We start from the raw sequence: 25,815 nt of genomic DNA, 5'->3' as shown, positions 1-25,815 counted from the left end.
CCTCCTGTCCCAGCTGGGAACCCCCTCTACTCCCAGAGCAGGGCTTGCTGAGAGCAAGGCCTCTCCCTAAAGGCAGATCACAGGCCTTGAAACCCTTCTCCGGGTGAAAAGAGCACCAAGTTGGGCAGGGAGAAATCTCAGAGGAAGCTGGGAGGATTCCTGCCTCGCTGCCCTGGTGACCAGAGTAGATGCCATGTGCCAGACACCATCTCTCACCCAGAGGAGGCAGGGCAGGTGTCTACCACCCTGTTGGGCTTTAGCCCACCCCTGCTTCCCTCCATCCCCAACTCTGTGTGCACCCCTGCTGTCCCCTCTTGCTATGCCCATCCCACGTCTTTCTTCTATGTCTCCGTCTTGTGCACAGGACAGGTCTTCTCACCTCTTCCAAGAAGTTTCCCCTGACCACACTTCCCCCCTCTCTGGTTCTCATGTTTGTTTTGTTGTTGTTGTTTTTAACATCCTGGCCCTTTTTTTCCAGATGGAGTGGAAGCTTTTTTTTTATTTTTTTAATGTTTATTTTTGAAAGAGTGCAAGCTGGGGAGGGGCAGAGAGAGAGGGAGACACAGAATCCACAGCACAGAGCCTGCTGTGGGGCTCAAACTCATGACCCATGAGGTCACAACCTGGGCCAAAGTCAGACGCTCAATCGGCTGATCCCCCCCAGGCGCCCCTAAAAGCTTCTGGAAGAGAAGCCCATCTACCCCTTTTACATGGACACTCATCCTCCAAGTTTATAGGCATCTTGGGGAGCTAGTGTTGAAATGCTCCCCATTTGAGCTAGATGTGGAGCCCCGTGTGGTACTTCAGCTCTTCATGCAGCAAGAACAGGGGAGGTCTTTGGCCCAAGCAGTCTGGTCAGAGGCTCAAATCCAGCCTCAGAGACTTCAGAACAGAACGGGTGGTGCCCATGCCCAGGTACAGGCAGGATGAATGCCTGCACGTGCACTGGAGCATCCCCTGAAGTCACGCTGGGTGAGGGTGGGCTGGCCCCTCACAGCCAGCGCAAGGCAGGACTAGAACCCATCTGCCCAGTCCTGCCAGGAGGGTTGAGGAACCTCTCTCCCATCCCCAGAGTGGCATCTCCAGGTTGTCATACTGGCACCAGTACCTGCAGCGTGAAGATTTCGCAGTGGTCGTGCAGCCTTTCTTCCAGAACACTCTTGTCCCCCTGAACAGCGTAAGCCACGGGCAATTCTGGGAGGCTATTCTTAGGCGATATACTTCCTTCTGTACCTGAGCTTTTTCTGACCCTGTAGTTCTAAGAGGCCTCCTAGGGAGTTGCTTTTTCTGTTTACCTTTTCTTTTGGTCTGAATGGAACCTGGATGTACTTGGAAGGAAAGGGAGAGTGTCAGCAGTGACCAAGCTCCCCAGGCATGGCCCTGGTATGTGCTAGATTGGGATAGAATGGAAAGCTTCCTATTTTTTTTTTCCAACTATTAGGGCAGGGATGCCAAAGGAAAAGGGATGGACTGGGGGTGGCTAGAATTTAGGTCTTTTAAAAAGTTCCAAAACTGGGGAGTTTGTCCATCAGTATCCGAGCCAACTGGCAGCAGAACTGAAAGGGAAAATGCCCAGGGTGCCCGCAGGGGTGGGTGGCAGCACCTTTTTCCCAGAAAGGTAATCCCTTTGCCTTTGGTCACAGAAAGGGGGCGCTGACCTCACCTTCTTCTCCGAAGACTGTTTCCACTTCTCAGAACGTGGTCACGCGGAGATGGCCATCGCGCTCTGGAACAACATGGTGAGTGGCCGAGCACCTAGTGGGCTGTGTGTCAAAGGAGGCAGCCCAAGGATGTTGACCATTGCCCAAAACAAAGACCTACTGATGGAAGGAGCCCCTTTCTCCACAAAGCTCAGAATGGCGGCATACCTTATTTGTCCTGACAGATTCCATTATTTTACCAATTTCCCAGTGCTGGGGGGGGGGGATAATTTTGTAATCAGGATGAAAATAGCAGCTTCAGCCCCTTACCGTGTGACCTTGTTGAGGGTAACGAGTGTGCAGCACCAAACACAATCGTTAGCATCCAATAAATGCCAGCCCCCAGGACTCCAGTCTCAACACATTCCCAGTTATCGTTTTCTGGAACATCACAAAGAAAAGAGCCACCCAGCCTGTCTCTCCAGTCCTTTCTGATGGGGCTAATGGGGACCTTAGGAAACGAACATATAGCCGAGGGGCCACAGGGTCACCTGGCCTTGCCTCTGATGGCTGGCCACTCCTCTACAATCAGCTGTGTCGGCACAGAGCTGGACCGGTCACCACAATAGCTGTAGCCTGTGGCGCAGAGCAAATGAAATGCCTTTCCAACCCAGTGGCTTCTTTTGATCTTGGCTCAGCGGGTAACCCAATCCCCACCCCAACCTGCATTCTCCCGTTTCTCCCATGGTGACTAAACACATCCACACTCCCACTTTTACTGCAGTTGGGGCTGGCCGGGGCTCTGCCGGCATTCCCTGCGCGAATATTCCCACACCTGCCTCCTTAGCCAGCAAGCCCAGCACTGCCGTCCCCTGAGCAGCATGCCAGCACGTTCCATCCTTGGCCTACTTAATCAGGCTCAGCCTTCCTCTCCCTTTGTTTCCTGCTGTTGACACCATAATCTGCCCCCTGCTAAAGGTTTCGTCACGGTCTATCAGCCCAGGACTTGGAATTACAGTCAAAACATCCTTGCGCTCCCTCCTACCCAACCTCCACGGTAATCTTTTTAATCAAAGTTTGCACAACATAATTCCTGAGAGCGCTTTTGAAGTCCAGTTCTCCTTCACGGCTGAGTCCCATGACCTCATTCCTTTTACATCCCCTCCAAAGAGTGGGTGTCTGTGCACAGTCCCATGTATCCCCCTGAGAGCTCAGGGGAAAGCCACAGGATTTGTTTTTAATGTTTATTTTTGAGAGGGCATGAGCAGGGGAGTGGAAGAGAGAGTCCTAAGTGGGCTCCATGCTGTCAGCACAGAGCCCGACGCGGGGCTCAATCTCACAAACTGTGAGATCATGACGTGAGCAGAAATCAAGAGTCAGATACTCAACTGACTGAGGAACCCAGGTACCCCCAGGTGAGAGGCTTTTATACACAAAGGCAAGTGGGAGGGGATTAGATATGAAAACAAAAGGTGAATGCTGCCATATTAGTAACATTACAAGACTGTCTGGGGCTCCCAGCCACCAGTGTCCTGGCCATATCCCTAATTTTAAAAAACTGAAATCATCTGAGAGTATCTTACCCTGTGCTAGATAATTTAGGGAATTATACAGTCCAGTGTTCTCATCCAAAACCATCCCAGATATAAAGTTATTACCTCGTGCCAACTTTTCAGATCGTCTTCTGCTGTCACCTCTAGAGTGACATATGTAATAGTCCATTAGAACCAGAAAAGATCTTAACAGTTCATCTAGCCAGAATGCTCTAACTAGACTACAGGGATATGAAGCATTTTGCCCAGGATCGCACAGCCTGGTCGTGGCCAAGCCGAGATTAGGCCATGTCTAATCTATCCCCTAGTGCCCTGGCCACAGCATCACCCGGCCTCCCCGCTCCCAACTGGATCAGCACATATATAACCAGTGAATTCATGTCTCACCATGACAGTCCGATGACATAGTGTCTGCAGGCTTTGGCTGACGCTTGCCAGGCACTCTACTGTGACCACAAACACACTTTACACTATTTCATCTTCTGCCTCTCCTCTCACAACAGATTATGCCTCCTTCTCCAGCGACCTTTGCAAAGCCAACACCAAAAGCACCAGCAGCGTGAGGCCGTTTTCCTTCTTTTTTCTGATGCCTGCTCCCTCTTCACTAGAAATCTTGCTGTCCACTAACATTTGCATCTGCCCAGGGGCCGGGTGACCACGTGAGCCTCCTAACCGGTGCCCCTGTGTCTGGGCTTAATCTGGGAGATTTTCACACTGGCAGCCAGTTTGGCATATCCACTAAGGCTGAGCATTTGGATTCCCTGTGACCCAGCGAGCCCACCCCCAGGTAGATCCCCAACAGAAAGGTACATGTGGGCTCACCTGGAAAGTCACAGCAGCACCGTTCATAATCCCCAGGCAGGAAGCTCCCCCCATGTCCACCAATAGAATGGATAATCAAAATGTGGCACATTCATGCAATGGAATATTTTACAGCGAATAAATAAGGTTCAACGACACACAACTATGTCTATACATTTCAAAAACAAGCGAATTAATGTACGGTCTTGGGAGGGGGGAGGGTAGTACTGGAGGGGAGGGGAGCTCTGGAGTGCTGGCAGTATCCCGTACCTTGATCTGGATGCCGGTTACACGGGTACACTTGATCACAATTTACCAGCTGTTCACTTATGATCTGCACTGCTTCTCCTGTTAGCTTTGGTAGAAAGCTGATTTAAAGAAAAAACAATACAAACAACCACTAGTGCCTGGGCCTCATCCCCAGAAATTCTGGATTAGTCTGGGGTAGCCCACAGGTTTTGTAGGTTCCAAAAGGTCTCAAGTGATATTATTGTACAGAGTTTGCAAACCACTGCCTTCCATCTGTTTGCCGCAGGGCAGCCACAGGAATCTGTGGAAATGAAAATCTGACCAAGCTTCCAAGTCCTGCCCTCCTCGAAGGAGAAAGTCCAGGCCCCTCAGCATAGCACCCCAGGCCTCCTGAGACTTGGCCCCAATTGACCTCTCTAGTGGTCACTCCCACCACCCTCCGACTGGCAGTTGGGCTGTCTGGGAAGGAGTAGTTTCCTGTACCACCCATGGTGCCTGTGTGTGTCTGCTCTTGCTCATTCCCTTACATCTTGGGCTGCCCTTGCAACCTTCTCCAAATTCATAGCCACCTTAACACTCAACTCAGATGCCCACTCCTAGAGGAAGCCTTCTCTGAATCCCTAGAGCAGACTAGAAGCCCACTCAGCCCATTGCACCCTGCCCCAGGCCTTCTCATCTGAGCTTCTCTACTCAGGGCTCCGTGACTCCAGTTCACCCACCCAGTCCCTCATCTACTCTTTATTGAGCATCACTATGCAGTGGGGACTATTCCAGGTGCTGGGGAAGGGAACATCCTTGCACTCCTGGGCAAACGACAGACAAAAACCAACAAATCATTAAGAATTTCTGACCATATTCAGGGCTTTAAAAGAGGGTGGGGGCAGGTACTGTGACAGAATAATGGCGGGAGCGAAGGCCTCATCCAAGAGTGACATGTGAACTGAGAACTGAATGTCAAGAGTCTGCCAGGCATGCAGAGGTCTAGAGCCAGAGTGTTCCAGGCAGAGGAAATAAGACCTGTGTGGGCCCGGAGTCAGGAATGAGTTGGAAGTGTCTGAGCAGCATGGAGGCCAGTGTAACTGGAGGGAAGTGAACAAGGTCAGAGAGGTAAGCAAGAACAGGGCCATGTCCTTGGATGGCTTCCAACAGGGGAGCCACGAGACCTAGTGTGCCCTTTGGCTGCCATATAGCAGTGGACTAGAGGGAAGGAAGTGGAGCCCAGGTGAGAGATGAAGGTGCCTGGGCCCCGGGTGATGACAGTGGAGAAGGAGCAAAGGAGTCAGATTTGGAATAGGTTTTGGACCAGCTGATGGGGGAGGTAGAAAAAGAAGAAGGGCGGGGGGGGGGGGTGGGATGGGTAAACAGGTGATGGGGATCAAGGAGTGCACTTGCTGTGTCGAGTCCCGGGTGTTGTAGGGTGTTGTAGGGACGTGTTGAATCACTGTTATACACCTGAAACTAATATTATGCTGGAATTTAAACTTAAAACAAAAAGGAATAAAAGACTCCTTTATTCGGGGTCAAGGAATAAAGAAAAAAATCAATTGGGTGGGTGGTTGAGGTGTTGGAAAGAAATAAATAGGCTTGAGGGGGAAAAAAATTAAAAGTTCTCTTTTGGCCATAAGAAGTGTGAACTGCCTTCTAGAAATCCACCTGGAGGCATCAGGTAAGCAAGAATGAATCATGATCAGGAACGGAAATTTAGAAAAAACAAAATGTGGGAGTTGTTAGTGGGCGGGGGTATTTGAGGCCATGGACTGAGTGAGGCCTCCTAGAGAAGAGTAGTTGCCAAAGAGTGTGGACCAACCACCAGGCCCCTGGACCCTCATTCCAACTTTGGACTCCAGTGACAGAGGAGGAGGGGGTGGGGAAGGCAGGAAGGAGAAAAGAAGAGGACCTTGTTCTGGGAGCCCAGGCAGGAGAGTGTTTTGAGAGGGAAGCACCAACTTTGACAAACGTTGCTGAAAAGTCAAGAAGGCAGAAAAGTGAGTAGTGGATCTGGCAAGCTGGAGGTCAAGGTGACCGTGACCAGAGCTTCAGTCAAGCGGTGAAGGTAGCTGGCTGACAGCTGGAAGCTACATTGGGCACTGGTGACAAGGAGCCAGGAGAAAGGGAGAAACAGATGCAGTCATCGACCCCACGTGATCGTTACCTTCCTCTGTGCCAGTCGGTTCCTGGGTTCCTGGAATGTCCAGGAATCAGCCAACCTGACCTTGAGCATCTATACTGTCCCTCGATGGTGGTTCCATTACAAGAAGTTTGTGCTTCCTCAGCTCTAAGGAAGTAGCAACAATACATATGTAAACCACCCCAGTGAGCTTTCATTGCATCTTCTCAGCTGCTGCTCACAGCCACCGAACCGGGGTGGTCGGGACAGGGTTTAGTGTCCCACCCCTGACCTCAGAGCAGCCCAGGAGCCTGCCCGGCATGGCAATAGCAGCAGAACCAGGCCCCAGGTGATGCTCCCACTGTGCTGTGCCAGTCACCGCGGTGTCTCTCAGGACCAGAGCAGCCGACCCTACCCTTCTCGTGAGAAGGAACAGGTGTAAAGAAACAACAGAAAGCAAGATCACGGGCCAGGTGTGGTGGTTAGCTGGCATCTTGTGCTTTCGCTTCCCCTACGGGCAGTACCTGAGGGGCTCAGGACCAGGCAGGGAAGCAGATTCTAAGGGTAGAGGCTACACAGTCAGGATGTGTAAACAGGAGGGAGCGTACTTCTCAGTGCTGGCCACGGCAGGGGGGCGGCTACAGGCTAACGGTGCCGGGAAGGGGTATAGAGTGGCTTCCAGCTCATCCTCAGAGGGTCCCAGGATTCAAAGTGTTAAGCAGAGCCTCTCTGAACAACAATCGCTCCAGGGATGTTTCGGGTAAACCTCTACATCTGTGTGAAAAACAACGAAGCTCAAGTGAGAAACTTTGATTTCTTAAGGTTGGCAAGCCAAGTATACATAGTAAGGACGTCACGGTAACCAGTATGTTTTCAAAGTTTTTCTGAAACTGACTAGCCCCACACACTTCAAGTTGGTTAATAGGATGATCAACATTTTATAAAATTAAAACTGCAGAGGGTCTATGATCACAGCCACCCAGAAGGGAAGCAGGAGATGGTGAGGCTGGGCCAGGCCTTTCTACACACTGGCTATGGCAGGACCAATCCGTCTCTCCTGGGCCCCAGGGTCCTCCTTGGTAAATCCAGGACACAGGCTCAGCGTCCCACCCTGCCTGATGGACTCTGATCCGCCCCTTCTGAATCAGAAGTCAGGTCCAGCTCTGGCCAGGGCAGCTGGGATCTGATGTGGGTCTTGTGTTTATTGCTGGTGTCAACCCACCCTTGCAGAGGGAGGGAATCAGGTGTGAGATACTCAGCTTCAGAGGAAATCACAGTGTCCTTTCTCTCTCTCCAGCTGGAGCCAGTGGGCCATAAGACAACCTCCAACAACTTCACCCACAGCCGAACCAAACTCAAATGCCCCTCTCCTGTGAGTAATGTCCTAACATCCAGCCTGTTCCATCCAGCGTGAAACAGATGCCTAGGGGGCAGGGGTCCCTGAGACCTAGAGGCTCAAAGGAGTTCCCTGGGAGCTTTATCATCATGCAACTGCCATCATTCTCCATTCTCACCTCTCCTCCTTGTCCCTGAAACTTCACAACTCCTCGGGGTGTGGGGGAAAGCAGCAGGTCCGATGGAAGAGGCACTCAGGGGAGGCAGTTGAAGGGGCACTGGTGGGGGAGGGGGTGCTGTGCAGAAAGAAGTAAGACACCATGTCTGCTGTGGAGCGCAGATTCCTTTTCATCCCATCCCAGCACATCCTTTCTTCCCTTACTGCCCTCACCAGGATGGCTGACCAAGCTCCTAACATGTTCCCCAGCTCTCCCCTCCTTTCCCTGCCCTCCTGTAACCACTGCCAGGCACTACACAGCCTACCTGGAAAGTCACTCTAGTCTTGTCAAGGCTGCTTGAAACCTTTCCCTGGTCCCACTGGAGCATCCAGAGGGGAGACCCAGCTTCCTCTATCGCCTTAGACACACTATGTTCCTGGAGAAAGGATCAGCTGCCCAGCCAAGCCCCACAGTTGCCAGGTCTGTGCTTTCACTCTGCCACCTGCTCCTCCCAGAGGCTCATCCCCATCTCTGCCTGCAGGACAAAGCTACACCCTGTAAGGCTCAGGTGCTGCCCTCCCTGGTCTACTCTCCTGTCCCCTCACCCTAAGGCTGCTGCCTCCAGCACGCATCCATGTTCGTCTCTTTTCTGTTCACACTTCTCAAAAGACTGGGACTGAGTCTCCTTTGTGATGTGATTGTCTCTGAACTTGGCCAAGACCGTGAGAGTGGTCACGTTCTCGGCACTCTCTCAGCTCCTACACAGGGCTCCACACTCCTGTGCACAGAGGAAGGAGAGAATCCAGGGAGGCAGGCCTGAATACCTCCTCTTCTGGCCCTTCTCACGCTCGGGTCTCAAACCTACCACAGGACCAGCTGTCCTTCCACACTGACTGTCGTCCCTGCTCACGGGCACTCCTAGGATGGGGGAATGGGGACAGCTGTCCAGTGGTAGCCTTGAAGAAACAGAGGTGGGGGCTCTGCAGCCCCCAGGACTCTCTCCCTCTGGTCGCCTATCAGTCCGAATCTCAGTATCAGGTTGACAGGGAAAAGAGATACAGGTGAGAAACTAAAAGGAGGTTATAGCTGGGCATTGACCACTTTGGATACCCATCCGCGTTCGGGAGGTTTGAGCACAGTGTCGATGAAGGATGAGCAGAGAAAATGTGCGAAGTTATTGCACGATTGTCCCCCGAGGCTAGGGACTAAGCGAGCCCAAGGTGGGCAGAAGGATGGTTTTCAGAGGCCCATAACCTCTGACCCTCTCTTCCTCCACAGGAGAGCCCTTACCTCCACACCCTGAGGAATAGTCAGCTACTCCAAGACCATTCTAAAACAGGCCCCACGGTGCTGTCCTGGGCCTTGCCTGTGGCGGCAGGAGGTGGCCTTGCACTTGGTGTCGGCGCGGTGATGGCATGGAGAGCCATAGGAGGTCGCCAGCGGGAAAATCCTCCAATGAGCCTCAACACTATGAGATTCTAGGCCTCCAGCCATGGGCATGCACTCATCCCCAATTCCCCAGCCACACTCCTCACCAGCTGTCTACCTCAGCCACCTTGGCCACCAGAGAGCATTTGCTTCGTCACCTGGTGACATAGGAAGCCAAAGGGACAGTCATGACTCCTTGGGGCCTGGAGCCTGTGCTCCTGAAATTGCCTAATTTAAATAAAGGCCAAAGTCATTCTATTCTTGGGTTAACCTGCTTGAAGCTCTCACTTTCCATCCATTGTGCGACGCAGGTGTGGGAGCTGGAGCCTTTCATGTCCTGCCTCAGCCAGAGCTGCCCAAGTGATGGCCAACCAGAGCCCAGCCTGGCACCCGATGAACATATCGCCAGTCACCAAACCCACTATGTAAAAGGTGGGGAAAATGCTGGCCACCAGGTGCTGGCTAGAATATAGTGGGGCTGGCTGGCCACCATTCACTCCAACACATAGCTTTTCTACACCTGTTTTGTACCCAGGACAATGTAGTGCACAGTGATACTTGCAAGGCTGTGCGTGCCACCAACTCCTTCAAAAGACAAACTCCTTCAAAAAAGCAAGAAGCTCATGACAAGGTACAATTCTGTTCCTGGGCATTGGTAGGTAAAGGTGCCTGATGCCTCTGAGAATAGGAAGAGTTCTTTGGGGAAAGTTATTATCTGGAAGAGAGAAATTTTGAAATGCCTTTAAAAAAAAAAAAAAAGGATTGGGACTTAAATACTTTATTTCCCTTCACCTGATTTTCTCAAAGTGCTAACTTTAGGAAAGAATTCCTCTTTCTATGTTACCAGATGGTGGAGAGAGCACTAGAGAGAGGCTGAGAATATAGGCTGCATTCCTTGAGCCCCTGAGCTGGATGTCTTATGCAGATTCTCGTGTATTCTGCACAAAATCCCAGGGAGGAAGGGATGAAAACTAAAGGTGGTAGTTGCACAACATTGTGGATGCCCTTGCTCTGAATGCCATTGAACTGTTCACTTTAAAATGGCAAATCGTAGGCCATGTGAATTTCACCTCAGTAAAAAATGAGAGAATTCCATTATCATCTGCATGTCAAGGACCTCCCTGATCCCAAAGATTGGGGTGACCAAGAATGTGAGTTAGAATCCCCAGGCATACCATTTGAATGGGGGGCCTTCAGAGCAAACCCAACACCAGCCCGGGCCCCGGTTTCTCAGATATTTCATCTGTAAAACGAAAGGCCTCATTTTGCCTGCTTCACAGCACTGCTGGTGGGGGGGGGGGGGGGGGGGGCGGCATATAAAAATGCTCTGTAACTCTAAAATACTACATACATAAAAGGGGGTTGTTGTCTCGTCTGTGAAGAGTTGAGATAGGGTTCAGATGGTCAGGGAAGTGGAGAGGTTCAGAGACGAGTTGGGGAATTGGGCAGTCACGTACCAACAAAGACTGCTTGTCTTCCATTCATGAAGGTCCACTATCTTATCTCTCTGGCAAACAGAATGAGGTCCCCAGAGAACCTCGATCCAGCCCCAGGGTTCATCTGGTCTCCAATTTCGGTTTCTGTACTATGGGAACAGCATACCTGCCCCCCCCCCCATTCTTCCTATAGACCAGAAAACGTAGTGACTGAACCATACATTTCCTAAAGACCCACCACATTCCAGCTTGTGCTCCTGGCTCACCACAGTTAATAGCAGAGAGCCCGTGAACTCTAAGAGCCCAGTGCCACCATGCGCCTTTTTCTTCTTTCTCAAGTAGCTTCCTCCAGTAGCTCCCACCTCAAAGAAGCATGGAATTCATAATCACACATCCGTCCTCACACTTGGGTTGGAATTTCTACTACCCAAGTGATCCAGGAGTCCCCAGTCTGAAAAATTAACCCCCCAAAAAGTAGTCCCAGGCTGGTGCCCAAGGAAACACTCAGCACAAACAGAGACACAAGCATGAGCCAGGCTCTGAATTCCCACTGAACATGTAATAGAAAGCCAAAAATTTTAAGTATGTGAGAGTAGCTACTTGTACCTCGTAGAAGTGTGTATACATCGGATATGTGGCATCTTCTATGGGAAAATGGCCAGTCTAGTTAGGACGACACCCATTGCCACACCATGAATGAAACCACCAAATTCTGAGAATGCTGTGCTCCACAGTGCTCTCCATAGAGGGTTCTGAATTCAAAAGAGAGTAGTGTGGATTAAACTTGGTCAAAAGCCTTCATAAAGAGCATGGAACTTTGAGCTCTGAAGGATGGTGTGAGAACTTGGTTAGAGGCTGGGGGAAAAAATGGTGGCGTTGAGACTAGGCAAACTCCATCAAAGTGGAGAGACAAATGAGCGTGGTGTGCACGGGGGGCAACAAGCAAGCCAGAAAAACGAGGATGGAGGAGGATCGGGGGGGGGCACCCTGGAAAGGACAAGGAGTTTGTAATGACTAGACTTGTAACGGTTGTACTATCAGGCTGCATGGGATTTGGGAATGTAAATGTTACCGGCAAAAGAATAGTGCAAAGAAAATAATACCAATAAAAGCTGACAGGGTGTTCACACTATGAGGGACACCATGGCACAGGGGAATTACACTGCAAATCCCTATTCTCCTCTTTTCACAGAGGGGGAAACCCAGACTCAGAGAAGAGGTGGCTGGCCCAGAGTTATACTCACATTACAGGATGGACATTCATCAAAATGAATACTGGTGTCCAGGGTGGGGGAATAACCTGAAAATACAAAACATGTGATTCTAGAAGTGAAGTAGGCCAAATTGTAAACGAATGTGTCGAAAATAAAAATCTAGAAAGGGGGATATTATCTTACCGAGGCTGTGATGACACCATGAGTTTCTCTGCTTCCAACTGGTCTGAAGGACTCTGCCATCTCTAGTTAAAAAAAAAAAAAATCTATCATTTTAAAAACTACAGGGACTAAGATTTATTTTGCTAGAGCACGTGTGGAGTTCTAGCAGTGAGCAAATCTTTTAATTCAAAAAAAAATGAAGACAATGGCTCTGAGAATTTGTAGACACAAATGGAGATTTTACATAACAGCAGTATTGAAGACAGACTATAAATATGTCTAGAAAGATTAAAGGCAAAGGAATTTAAAACATGAAACTAGAATAAGTCATTATTTCTTTTAAAAAGGCTGAAACTAGAGTGCCTGGGTGGCTCAGTTGGTTAAGCATCCAACTTTAGCTCAGGTCATGTTCTCATGGTTTGTGGGTTCGAGCCCCACGTCAGGCTCCGTGCTGACAGCTCAGAGCCTGGAGCCTGCTTCAGATTGTGTCTCCCTCTCGCTCTCTGCCCCTCCCCTGCTTGCACTCTCTCTCTCCCTCTTTCTCTCAAAAATAAACATTAAAAAAAACTTTAAGGCAGAAAGAACCAAATAGAATTCCTAGAAATAGAATATATTGTTATTAAAGAAAAATAAACTTCAGAAGTGTTCAAAAACAGATCACTTCTTGAAACAACATTTTTGCATATTTACTGTGTCCTAGGCACTGTTTTTAGCAGTCCATCATTAATTCTCACAACAGCCCAATGAGGTAGACACAGCTATTATCCCAACCTTACAGAGATAACTAAAGCAGATTCTATGTTTATTCAGTCTCTTTATAAGAAATGAAATGACATTTAACACAATAGTTTAAAAAAATAGGTATTCAATAATTAACTCCCTTCCCATATCAGTATTAGTTCTAGTACATTATTCAAGGGGCTTTATAAAACAACCATAGTAATGAAAATATATTTGGTCCCTTATAAAACACTTCATCTCCTCTGATCCTCACTACAGACATGGAAGCAAAGTACAGTATCGTTAAGAAAAAATAACCCAAACTTGGAGAGAAGACAGAAGAGGGACCATTTGTCCTGTCAATTTAACAAGTTTAACAAGCTCATCTAAGAAATACTTAGTTATCTAGAATATACCTGCATTTGACTTTGCTACACTGTTTGATTAGAGCCCAGACACTGAGAAGTTCTGTTGACTGTTGGATTTCTGACTGATAAAAAAAAAAAAAGTCACCTAAGTTTACAGTTTTATCACTCTATAGGACATTAACCAGTTTTACATCTATTAGCAACATCATTTCAACATTTCTGTGACCAATAATGTAAATTTCCATTGCCCAAATTCTCCCTTGAACCAGACTTAACTATCCACATGATTCCTTCATCAATTACTCAGTTAAACTCCTTGACAGGCATTCATCCTATATTTGCCTGAAAATCATGTTTTTAACTTTTGAAACATTAAATAAGAATGACTTTGGGGGCGTCTGGTGGCTCAGTCAGTGAAGCATCTGACTTCAGCTCAGGTCATGATCTCAGGGTCTGGTTCGTGGATTCGAGCCCTGCGTCGGGCTCTGTGCTGACAACTAGAGCCTGGAGCCTGTTTCGGATTCTGTGTCTCCTTCTCTCCCTGCTCATGATCTCTCAAAGATAAACATTAAAAAAAAATTTTTTTTTAAAGAACGACTTTTAAAATAACTAAAGAGAAAACATTTTTTAAAATTAGAAAGTATATAGAACCTAAGGATATCCTAGAAAAAAACTAGTAAGATTGAACAAGAGGAAATGGACAAGCCAGTAATTCCATCTCTAGGAGACAGTTCCCAAAAAATCATTTGCAAATGCATCCCTCCAGGGAGATATGTGCAAGAACACACACAGCAATGTTTCATAAGGACAATAAAACCAGAAACATGGAGATCAATGCCCATCAATGGCGGATTGGGAAAATAGCTCATGGTATATTAATAACCTGGAGCATTTATGCATCAGTGAAAAATCAACCACGACAGCTGCATTCATCAACTTGGGTGAGTCTTACATATAACGTAGAAAGTTTTACAAAGAATGCATGTGACAGGATTCCATTTAAAAGTGGAGATAGGTAGCAAATGTGGTAAAGGAATTCAAAGTAACGAGACCATAAAAGTCAGTAAAATAGTTACCTTTGAAAGGAGGGGGATGGTGATGAGGAGGGACCCATGGAAGGCTTCTGAGACATAAGAATTGCTATTTCTTAGCATGAGCTTGCTTGATAATTATTCTTTAAACTGAATTGACATGGATTTCAGGCTTTTTCTATGTATATTTCATCATTTTTAAGTTAAAAAAAAAAATGGAAGAACTAAATTAAGTTGCCTATTTATTCGGTGACCAGTGGGAGGGAGCCGTTTTAGGCTCTCAAGCCTGAGGATATGCCCAGGAAAACCTTGGTTTTCCCAGCCAACATGGAAAGGCTGTTCCAAGGGGCCATATACAGAACTTTGATGAGTATTCCTTACAAAGTCACCACAGCGAAGGAAACAGAAGTCAAAGTTGACGTGAGCAGGGAAAAAGGAGCCTGCATCAGGGCAGGCCCTGAATCCAGCTGGCCACAGAAGCAGCCTCCGGCCCTAGAACCAGTAGCAGGTTTAAGGCCAGTTCCCCGGCAACAAGGCACTCACGTGTAGCAGCAAGAGCTCACTGGGCTTCAGCAGAAGGAGGCCACTTAAGGGCGTGCATCCTGTACCTCTGTGCAATGTCCAGAAGACTTGTCACTACAAGCTTGTCCCACCACTCTGGCAGCTGGCCCTGTCACATACCAACGGCCAAAGGGGTGTATGTCCCCCTGGAGAGGCCCTGAGTTCACCCTTCTGGGGCCCTGGCTCACCATCCGGCAACAAGCAAGCTGCCCTCAGGTGCTCATGCATGGTCCTGAGGGGAGTTGGGGCAGGCATGGGAAAGAAATGGAGGAGAGGAGAGAACAGGGGCTTCCCCTAAATACATTCCTCATGGACAGTGCTTCAGTCATTTGAATTTCATTCTTTATGACCAATGAAAGTCTCAAGCACAGTCTGGCTCAGTGATTGAAGAATCCACCCCAAGCAGGGAGTAGGAGAGCTGGAGATCAGACAGGAGCAAGAGAGGATCTAATCCCGGATCATTAGGAATGACCCTATTTCTTCAACTGTAATCAAACAGTGATAATGTCTACTTTAAAAGGCTGTTTGTTGGGGCGCCTGGGTGGCTCAGTCGGCTGAGTGTCTGACTTCGGCTCAGGTCATGATCTCACGGTTCCTGGGTTCGAGCCCCGTGTTGGGCTCTGTGCTGACAGCTCAGAGCCTGGAGCCTGCTTCAGATTCTGGGTCTCCGTGTGTCTGTCTGTCTCCCTCTCTCTCTCCCCCTCCCCCACCTTGTGCTCTGTCTCACTCTTTCAAAAATAAACATTAAAAAAATTGTAACTAAATAAAAGGCTGCTTGTGGATCCTACGGAAACCCTTAGGAGAAAAGGGTCTGGCAGAGGAGGTCTTGATAAACAGAAGCTATAATAATTCTCCTCTCCTGTGTACAACCTGGGCTGAAAGAAGGTCCATGAGTCCTCCGATCCCCACCCTCTGTACCGCATCGCCTACCCTGGATCGCCGGATGTTCTCAGCCGAAGCCTGAAACAAAATGGCCTTCAGTCTCGAGCTGGCACCCAAGGGGGGACCGTCCCTGGGGTGGACGAACAGAGCCTGGAGCCCTGGGTCCTATACTCAGAGGTGAGCCAGGCAGCCTCTGGGCATGCCTCTGCCAGCTCCTTTCTAAGCATTGCTAAATTCAGTTTTAACTTGTCTAGCTTTACTGATACTCCAGAAGGCCTAGAAGCGAGGCTGATGGTGCGGTCTCCTTTCAAGAACTACCATCTTGGGTTGGCCCTAAATTTGGGGAACATCCTAGGATGCAGGATACAACAGGAGCAGGCTCTCACTACCTGTTCCCAAGTCACCTGAGGCAGCTGCTATCTGCCCACTGGGTCGTATCACAGAGTCCCCCTAGCAAAATCTGGTTTCAGGTTAAGTTTATTTCTAATCTTGATCTCAAGGGTTAAAATGGCCCTGTAGTCCACAGCAGCAGCTGGAACAAATCCCTCAGGCCAGCCCTCCCCAGGACTCCCCCATCCTGGCCTAGATCCATTACTGGCTACATATTTCACAGCGCCCAGAGCAAAATTAAAATACGAGGTCCCTTGCTAAAAATTTAAGAATTTTAAGATTGTGGTGACAGAGCATTAAAACAAGCACGGGGGCCCTTCTGAGAACAGGGTCCAGTGTGACTCACAGGTCACACACCCACAAAGCTGTCCCTGCCCCAAGACCATTTGGTGCTTTGTGCTCTCAAAAGCTGGAGTGACAAACCATCACCGCACCCCTGCCCCATCGGTGGGGAGAGGAGAGGAGGCAGCCAAGGGGTGTCAACCTCCCAGAGAGGAAGGTGCCCAGGGCCCTGCAGCAGAGCCCAAGAGGCCCTGCCCAAAGGGCAGCTTGTTTTTTTCCACTTGCTAGAAAAATAGCTCAGAGCAGATCTCCTGTGACCAGCAGATCGATGATAACATCATTATATATGGAGGCTCCATTTTGACCTTTTTTTCCAGTTCTATTTTTATAAGTCATTTTACACAGCAGGGGACTTATTCAGGATCTCTTTGGGTCTGAAATCCCCTGGAGAGACACAAGAACATAAGCAGTATCCTGAAGTTTCCCCAGGGCAGTCCTCTTTCCAGAAGGCCACTCAGGCACCTGTGAAACCGGCCCCAGGCTGGCTCTGTATCTTCTAAGGCTGTTGTGAGAATTCCTGCAGGTGCTGGGCGCCAAGCACAGAGCCTCCCCTGGCGCTGACAATAAATGTAGCTACTTATTGTGCATACGAAGCTGTTTTCATATTTCATTTGATTGCTTTTGTTGTTCTGCAAAACGCTTATTTATTTTTTCCAACTTTCCCCCCCAAGTTGATACTTCTGCTAATTCTAGGACAGAAACACTGTTACCAAAGATGTCAGCCTATGGAAATGAGCCTCATTCTCCTGCGTCCTGGAAGATACAGGTCACCTCCAAAGATCTTACAGCTGCCGTAGCACGGTCACACTTTGATTATGCACCTGCAAAAAATGTTAGCACATGTACCCCAATATACAGATACTTATTTATAAATTAGATGTTTAACTGTACTCCTATACCCATCTTAAAACATTCACAAAAATAGAAACCTTTAAAAGAGAAAGATGAAATATACATTTTGCTCTTGCAAAACTAATATTTGGGGGAGAGCATTTTGATTGAATAGGTTTCACTACCTTTTAAAATCTAGATTTAAATGTGTAAGGTAACTATTCATAGGTCTGGCTTGGAATTAATTTTATTACTCAACTGGATTTCAAAGGCTGTTATAGCTTTAAAAAAAAAAAAAAAAGATTTCTGGCAAAGAGGGGTAGCTCCAAACCAAAGATGTACCTTGTTAGTTGTACTAAATAATTCCTGATTCTCAGTCATACAAAGATTTCTGTTGAAATGTCACTAATAAAATGTCTTTCTCCTGAGGTCAATCTTTTTTATTTTTATTTTTTTTTAGCAACTTCTAAGATGTGTCATTTTTCTTTTTATTTTTTTAATATGAAACTTATTGTCAAATTGGTTTCCATACAACACCCAGTGCTCATCCCAACAGGTGCCCTCCTCAATGCCCATCACTCACTTTCTCCTCCCTCCCACCCCACCCCCCATCAACCCTCAGTTTATTCTCAGTTTTTTAACAGTCTTTTATAGTTTGGCTCCCTCCCTCTCTTTTTTTTTTCCCTTCCCCTCCCCCATGGTCTTCTGTTAAGTTTCTCAGGATCCACATAAGAGTGAAAACATATGGTACCTGTCTTTCTCTGTATGACTTATTTCACTTAGCAGAACACTCTCCAGTTCCATCCACGTTGCTACAAAGGGCCATATTTCATTCTTTCTCATTGCCACATAGTACTCCAGTGTGTATATAAACCATAATTTCTTTATCCATCAGTTGATGGATATTTAGGCTCTTTCCACAATTTGGCTATTGTTGAGAGTGCTGCTAGAAACATTGGGGTACAAGTGCCCCTATGCATCAGCACTCCTGTATCCCTTGGGTAAATTCCTAGCAGTGCTACTGCTGGGTCATAGGGTAGGTCTATTTTTAATTTCTTGAGGAACCTCCACACTGATTTCCGGAGTGGCTGCATCAGTTTGCATTCCCACCAACAGTGCAAGAGGGTTCCCGTTTCTCCCTAAGATGTGCCATTCTTCACAAATGGGTTCAAACCACACTGATGCTCTTCATTTTGAAATTTCAAAAACAGGTTTAAAAAGTTTACTTACTAGTTTTTGTTTAATTCACAAAGATACAGATTTTATAGGCACTCATCCTGATCAGCTACAGAATCACATAACAGTAACATTTCCAAACATCGGTTTCAAAATCAACACTCGTCGCCACCTTTGTTTTTATGAAGCACCTTTAGCACAGCACGCTCCACAAATGACTTTCAAAAAGCAGTCACTTCCCCTCCTTTTCCATGAGGTGAGTTTTTTTTTTTCCTAAAATATTTGCTAGGTGACATATTACTGACAACCAGTTGTCATCATACAAAAGGTCAGCAAGTTTGAAATAGTTGCCTATTAGTATAAAAAAAAAAAGCAAGCATAATTCATCTTCAAGTTTGACAGCTTTTAAAAGCATGTTGCCAAAAATCCTTTCATCGTGACTCCCCATCTCCTTACAGAATGTGAGGAGGATTCTATCGTACTTTAAGATCCTGTTTTTGTAACAGTTATCACACTGATGATATGTTATCTCACTCTGGGCACTCCTTGGCTTTGCTGCACAAACTCCCCAATAAAGAATATGGTAAAAGAATGTCATCAACAGTGCTGTATTTGTATTCTTACCCAGGAATCTTTATTCTAGTCGAAGCAGGAACTATTAGTGGGGACACTTACTTCTACGGTTTTTCCAAAGCATTGTTTTATTAAAAAAGTAGTTTTCTGTTGAGAATGTATCTTCAGGGATACGTTTTTTTAATGGTGTGCATGTACCCCAGCTGTATGGATAGCTCATAACTGAAACAGTCCAATAAATACCATAGGCTAAGACATGTTGAGTTTTTTTTTAATCTGTGTTTTATCCAGATGCCCAGCGCTTCATAATTTGTTCTAACACCTGGCAATGTTTTCTCTGCACCTTCCAACAGTGTATGCAGACAAGTACCTATTCCTTTTGTGCTGTGTGGTTTCCTTGTTTTATTTTAGTCATTATGGCATGTGGCTCTTTGCCTCTGCTGGTAAGAAAACTGAAGAAGGAAAAAAAAAATACCTCTAAACATTTATCATTACGTTTAGTGAATTTTGAGGGATTGAATTCAGGACCCAGGATTTCAAACCTTGCTTTTAAGAAGTGTAGTGGTTTGGGGACCTGTACCAAATGCCTAGTTTCTAAATATCTTGCTAATCCATATGGCTCGATCATCAGCCTACATTTCAACGTGTCATATGCACTCAGGGATGGGTGTATTATTACCAGCGAGGGGTGTATATAAATCCATATCCAATCCAGACTTCTTGATAATTGCAACGTTTTGTCATCTTGTCCAGTCTGGTGAGATCATTTGCATTTCATAACACGCTATGGAGAGCCCTCACTGCCAAGGGCCATCAGCCCTTACCAATGTTCTTGTTGCTTTAACTTGCCTGACAGCTTGTTGTCAGACTTCAGTTCTTATTCTATTACTTGCTAACTGTCTGACCTGGGAGGGCAATCATCAGAGCACTTTCAACCCCTCTGTGCTCGGTCCACCTGCCACTGCTCATACAGTAGGTCTCATGTGACACTTGAGAACACTGGGATCAATCCACAAATATTAGGAAGGCTGATAGCTTATGTTAAAATGCATGTAAGTAGAAATTTTAATATTTTCATCCCCCATCCTAATGGATCATCCTACATACTTCACTTCGGGGATAGTCCTCAAATGAAACGTATTGTGTCCCAGGGAACAATTTATCAGAGAACAACGGTTATCACTACCATCCGTTTCTCAAATATTCTTGTAAACCCACGTGCTTTCCCAAGGGAGAGAGAACGGTCTGAAGTTAAAGCTGGTCTCGAGACTCCTGCTTAATGGGAGACGACCATGGAGGGGCCCATGGGACAGGGATTGTTGTCTGTCCTGGGTAGTGGGCATGCACAGTGAGAACTACGGAGCCAGACAGAGAAGACAATACATAAATAAATGTAGCGAATGCTGTAATAAAGGGGCACTTGTGGACCCATGGGAAACCAAATAAGGAGAAATTCAGGAGGACTTCATACTGGAAGTGGTGGGACCTTTGAGCAAGCTTTGAAAGAAGGGTGAAATTTCAGTGGGAGGGAGGAAGCAGTAGGAACAGAGTTTCAGGATAAATGGCGAAACATTTGGGGAACATGAAGATATCCAGAGCGGATCAGAAGGAACGGGAAGTGAAACGGATTTCTCTTAAGGACTTAGAATGTACTCTCCTACATTAACATTGTACAGTGTTGTCTTGAAAGAGAGTGGGAGTTTTTATTCTCATTATTATTTCCTTGGTAAGAAAGGATGTCTCCTAGTGTTTCCTCCATAGGGCTCCAGTCTGGAAATGGTGAAAAAACTTGGAAGTGCCATGTTAAGGAGTTGGACTTCATCCAAGATGCATTTGACAATAGCTTATAGGTGGTAGGGAATGATTGTTTTTAAGCAAAGGTGAGACATGATTAGATACCTTCCACGGCATTCCTGAGGATACGCTCAAATAGAGTCCAAGTTCCACTAACATCGGAATCACCTGGAAAATGCAAATTACTGGGCCCCACTGTAGATCTGCATAATCAGAATTTCTAGAGCTGCATCCAGACAGCTATTTGCATTTCAACAGACTCTACAGCCAAATTTTTTTCCTGTATTATCATCCCACTGCCTCACCCACACCCCAAATAATTCAGGCACATATGAAAAATTAAGATCAAGTGCATTATTGGTTTTCTTACTGTGTGACTGGTTTAGGAGATAGAATGTATCAGCAAGTTACTGTGTTTCTAACTTAGCGTTCCTGATAGTTACCTAAACTATTCTTAGGTTTGTACTTGAGATTCTATGTTCACTCCTTGTCCAGCTTTAAGCCTATTGTGATTAAAACAGTGTAGTTCTTCCCCCATTCCCAAACTTCTATCCTTCTCCTTTACCTCATTCCCAAGTTTCACATATATCATATGGTCAAGGCCAGGTGCTTCACCTTTTAACATTTTGATCTTCACAACATCATCATGAAGAAGGTTTTATTCTTTCTTTTAAGTTTATTTAAGAGAGAGCAAGAAAGAGCATGGGAGGGGCAGAGGGAAAAGGAAAGAGAATCCCAAGCAGGCTCCGCACTGTCAGCACAGAGGCTGATGCAGGGCTCGAACTCACAAACCGTGAGATCATGACCTGAACCAAAACCAAGAGTCAGACACTTAACCAACTGAGCCACCCTGGCACCCCTATTATTCTCAGTTTTTAAAGGAGATTGGAAGCTGGGCTGTAGAAGATGGGAAAGCTTATCCAAGGTTATGGCATTAGCAAGTAGCAGAACTAGATTTTGAAATCTGACTTCAAAACCTGTGCTCTTGAAATTAAAAAGACCAACAATCACAAGCATTGGCAAGGATGTGGAAGAACCGGAACCCCCATACACTGCTGATGGGTATGCAGATAGCACAGTCACCCTGGAGAACAGTCCGGCAGTTTCTCCTAAGGTTAAACGTAGCCTTATCATATGACACAGTAATATATTCCTGCACTTGTCCCCCTAAAACAAAACCTACATCTACACATAGAGTTGTACATAACGCTGATCATGGTTTTGCTTAGAACAGCCCAACACTGGAAGCTACCAAACTGTCCAACGAGATGAATGGGATAAAAATTGCAGTATATCTGTACAACAGAATACTGCTTGGCAATGAGACGGAATGTTCTGAGCCTCACAACAACGCGGGTGGATCTCGAAAACGTTAAGCCAAATATCAAGGAGTACGTATTCTGGTCGCATTATACGAAATTCTAGGAAAGGTTAAGAACACATCTATAGTGATAGCAGGTTCCCTGGGCTTGGGCAGGGGTATTCAGTACAAAAGAGCATGAGGGAGAGAATTTGGGGTGATGCGACTGTTTTATATCCTGATTGTGGTGGACTGACATTTGTCAAAACTCATGAAATTGTATGCTGAAAATGGGTTCGTTGTAGCACATGCGTTATACTCAATAGATTAAAAAAACAAGAACAAACCACGTTGTGCTCTTTCCCTAAACCACCTGGCCTCCGTTTTTCTAACTCTACCCTAAATCGCGCACCCAACCCCCAGGCTGAGTGGCTGGTGTGATGTGTTGTGGCTTCTGCAATAGGGGCCTGGGAGCCTGCACAGCACAGCTGCCCCTATGATCTCACACCAAAACCACACTTGGTCACGCCCAAGCTTATTCCTTTATTGGGCTCTCAATGTAGTTTAGCCTGAGCCTTCACCCATCAGGACCTGCCTTTGTGTTCCTGGTTATCTGTGCCCAGGAACTGAAAGGCGGAGTCCCCAGAAACTTCCTCACACTGGGCTGGCAGGGCAGCCCCTCAGAGAGATGTGCTACCTTGTCCCTACCTTGCTCCTCCCCAGCCTCCTGCCAAGAAACCTTTCAGTGGGACCCCAAACCAAAAGCAATGACAAAGCTGTTGCCTATGCTAGTCTCCTTCTGCGTACCTCCCAGCCTGGGAAGGGGCCTCTGGAAGGCAGGAGCAGGGTGTATGCTCCATTCTCTAAAACCCAACACTTTCTCAGCCATCCAGAGGCAACTTCAGGAAGCACTTTCTTGACTCCTCCAACTTCTCTGTCACAGGACCACTGTTCCCTTTCCAGCCTCTGAATTTGCTGGTTTCCTTGACTTCTGATGAATAGCTTAATTATAATGCATAGGATATTGTCTTATTCACTAATTGCTTTGTGTGTCTTCCCTAAGGTCTCTGAGAGGACAGTTGTTTTACTGCTATACTTACAAGGCAATGTTACTATATTGATGGACTGATTGATCCCACCTTTACCTCTAGAAAAATACCCCAAATGCCTATGTCTGTCCCCTCTAAAAGGTTATAGCCATACCACAGAAATGCAAAGGATTAGGAGAGACTACTATGAAGAATTACAGGTTTTCTCTGCTATCCAAAAGCAGAGTTCCTATGAAAGCTTTCATAAACCAAAGTGGCATAAAGCAAAGAAACAATTAGCAATAATTTATATGGAAAAAAAATTGAGCATTCCCAGACCCCAAAAATAACATTCCTCAGGCTTTTCTAATACCTTAGAATGTATCTTGCTATTAGATGCACAAAATAAGTCAAGATGAAACACAGATGCTCACAAACACAGCTTAAAGCTATGGCGGCTTAATACTGTGATGCTGAGCATAGTTCCTGGGGAAGGAGCTTTGCACCGCTACTCTCACTCTCTCACTGCTTGGGTGCATGCGGTCTCTAGGAGATAGATAGATAGATAATGGTTTGCTATAAAACAAACACCTAATGCTATTTTTGTCCTTCACCTTTTTTTGTAAAAGTGAAAATGCTCTTCAGATTTCTGTTGGTTAACAAAAAAAAGGTACTAACGCAGGTCTTTCGTGAAAGTGAAATGGCATAGCGCAAAGTTTCAAAAAGCAGGGGGACACCTGCATATGCCAACAAATCGGGCAATCTAGGAAAAATGGATAAATTTGTAGAAACACAACCACCTACCGAGAGTGAATCATGAAGAAATAGAAAATCTGAACAGACCAATTACTAGTAAGGGGATTGAATCGGTAATCAAAAACCTCCCAACAAAGAACAGTCCAAGACTAGATGGCTTCACTGGTGAATTCTACCAAATATTTAAAGAATTAATACCAATCCTTTTTCAAATGCTTTCAAGAAATGGAAGAGGAGGGGATACCTCCAAACTCATTTTACAAAGCCAGCATCACTCTGATACCAAAGCCAGATAAGCACAATACAAAACAAAAAGTACAGGCCAATGTCTCTGGTGAATGTAGATGCAAAAATCCTTAACCAAGTGTTAGCAAACCAAATTCAACAGTACATTAAAAGAATCACACACCATGATCAAGTGAGATTCGTTGCAGAAATGCAAGGATGGTTCAACACCTGCAAACCAGTCAATGACCATGTTAACAATAGGATAAAAATTCATCATCTTTTCATGATAAAAACTCTCAAACTGGGTATAAGAAATCATACGTTAAATTAAGGGCCATGTATGATAAGCCCACAGGCAACATCATACTCAACCATGAAAAGTTAAAATCTTTTCCTCCAAGGTTAGGAATGAGACAACGATCTTCATTCTCACCACTTTTATTCAAAGTGGAAGTCCTAGACAGAGTAATTAGGCAAGAAAAAGATATAAAAGGCATCCAAATCAGAATGGAAGAAGTAAAATGGTCTCTATTTGTAGATGATAGGATACTATATATAGAAAATCCTGAAGACTCCACCAAAAAAAAAAAAAAAAAAAAAAAAAACCACTCCACAGAGTTTCAGGCTAAGAAAAAAAAAATCAGTACACAAAAATCAGTTGTGTTTCTACATGCCAACAACAAACTAGCAGAAAGAGAAATTAAGAAAACAATCCCATTTACAATAGAATTAAAAGGAATAAAATACTTAGGAATAAATTTAACCAAGGAAGTGGAAAGTCTATACACTGACAACTATGTATCATTGATGAAATTAAAGATGACACAAATAAAAATAAAGATGTTCTGTGCTCATAGATTGGAAAAAATACTGTTAAAGTGTCCATACTATGCAAAATCATCTACAGATTTAAAGTAGTGTTTTTCAAAATTCCAGTTGTATTTTTCACAGAAGTAGGAAAAACAATCCTAAAGTTTGCATGGAACCACAAAAGACACTGAATAGCTAAAGCAATCTTGACAAAGAAGAATATGGCTGAAGACATCATGCTTCCTGGCTTCAGACTATATTACAAAGCTATGGTAATCAAAACAGTGTGGTATTGGCTTAAAGACAGATACATGGAGAAATGGAACAGAATAGAGAGCTCAAAAATAAATCCATGTATCTATAGTTTATAAGAAAGAATATACAAAGTGGAAAGAATCTCTCTTTAATAAATGGTTTTGGGAATATGGGACAGTCACGCGGGGAAAAAAAAAATGAACCTAGACCCCCATGATATGCCATACACAAAAACTAATTCAAAATGGATTAAAGACTTGAAAACCCAAAACCATAATACATGTAGAAGAAAATAGAGCAGGTAAACTCCTTGACATTGGCCTTGGCAAGGAGTTTTTGGATTTGACACCAAAAGCAAAGTCAACAAAAGCAAAAACATCAATCTAGAAAGCATCTACCTGCAGAGGAAACCATCAACAAAAGGCAACCTATGGAATAGGAGAAAATATTTGCAAACCCCATATCCAGTAAAGGATTAATATCCAAAATATATAAGGAACCTCCACAACTCAAGAGCAAAACCCCCAAATGACCCAATATAAAAATGAGCAAAGAACCCAAATAGACATTCTTCCTAAGACCTACAAATGGCCAACAGGTACAGGAAAAGGTAGTCAACATCACTAATCATCGAAGACATGCAAATCAAAACCACAATGAGCTATCACCTCCTACCTGTTAAAATGG

At 45.8% G+C, this 25,815-nt stretch overlaps 1 protein-coding gene across 4 annotated transcripts in view; it reads left to right on the top strand.

Moving 5' to 3' along the window:
• The window catches only part of PLB1 (phospholipase B1), a 142,137-nt gene extending 132,596 nt beyond the window's left edge, over nt 1-9,541 (top strand). For all 4 annotated transcript variants that reach the window (XM_027033458.2, XM_015064251.3, XM_053201068.1 and 1 more), the window contains 4 exons: nt 1,073-1,177; nt 1,644-1,739; nt 7,648-7,722; nt 9,122-9,541. In XM_027033458.2, the coding sequence (XP_026889259.2) occupies nt 1,073-1,177; nt 1,644-1,739; nt 7,648-7,722; nt 9,122-9,325 (480 nt within the window). In that variant the 3' untranslated portion in view covers nt 9,326-9,541. The remainder of the gene's footprint in view (nt 1-1,072; nt 1,178-1,643; nt 1,740-7,647; nt 7,723-9,121) is intronic.
• Nucleotides 9,542-25,815: the final 16,274 nt, after the last annotated feature.

The sequence above is a fragment of the Acinonyx jubatus genome, chromosome A3 (assembly GCF_027475565.1).
Source record: "Acinonyx jubatus isolate Ajub_Pintada_27869175 chromosome A3, VMU_Ajub_asm_v1.0, whole genome shotgun sequence".
Taxonomy (NCBI): Eukaryota; Metazoa; Chordata; class Mammalia; order Carnivora; family Felidae; genus Acinonyx; species Acinonyx jubatus.
Note: the sequence above shows the minus strand (reverse complement) of the source record. Positions and strands in the feature narration are given on the sequence as shown.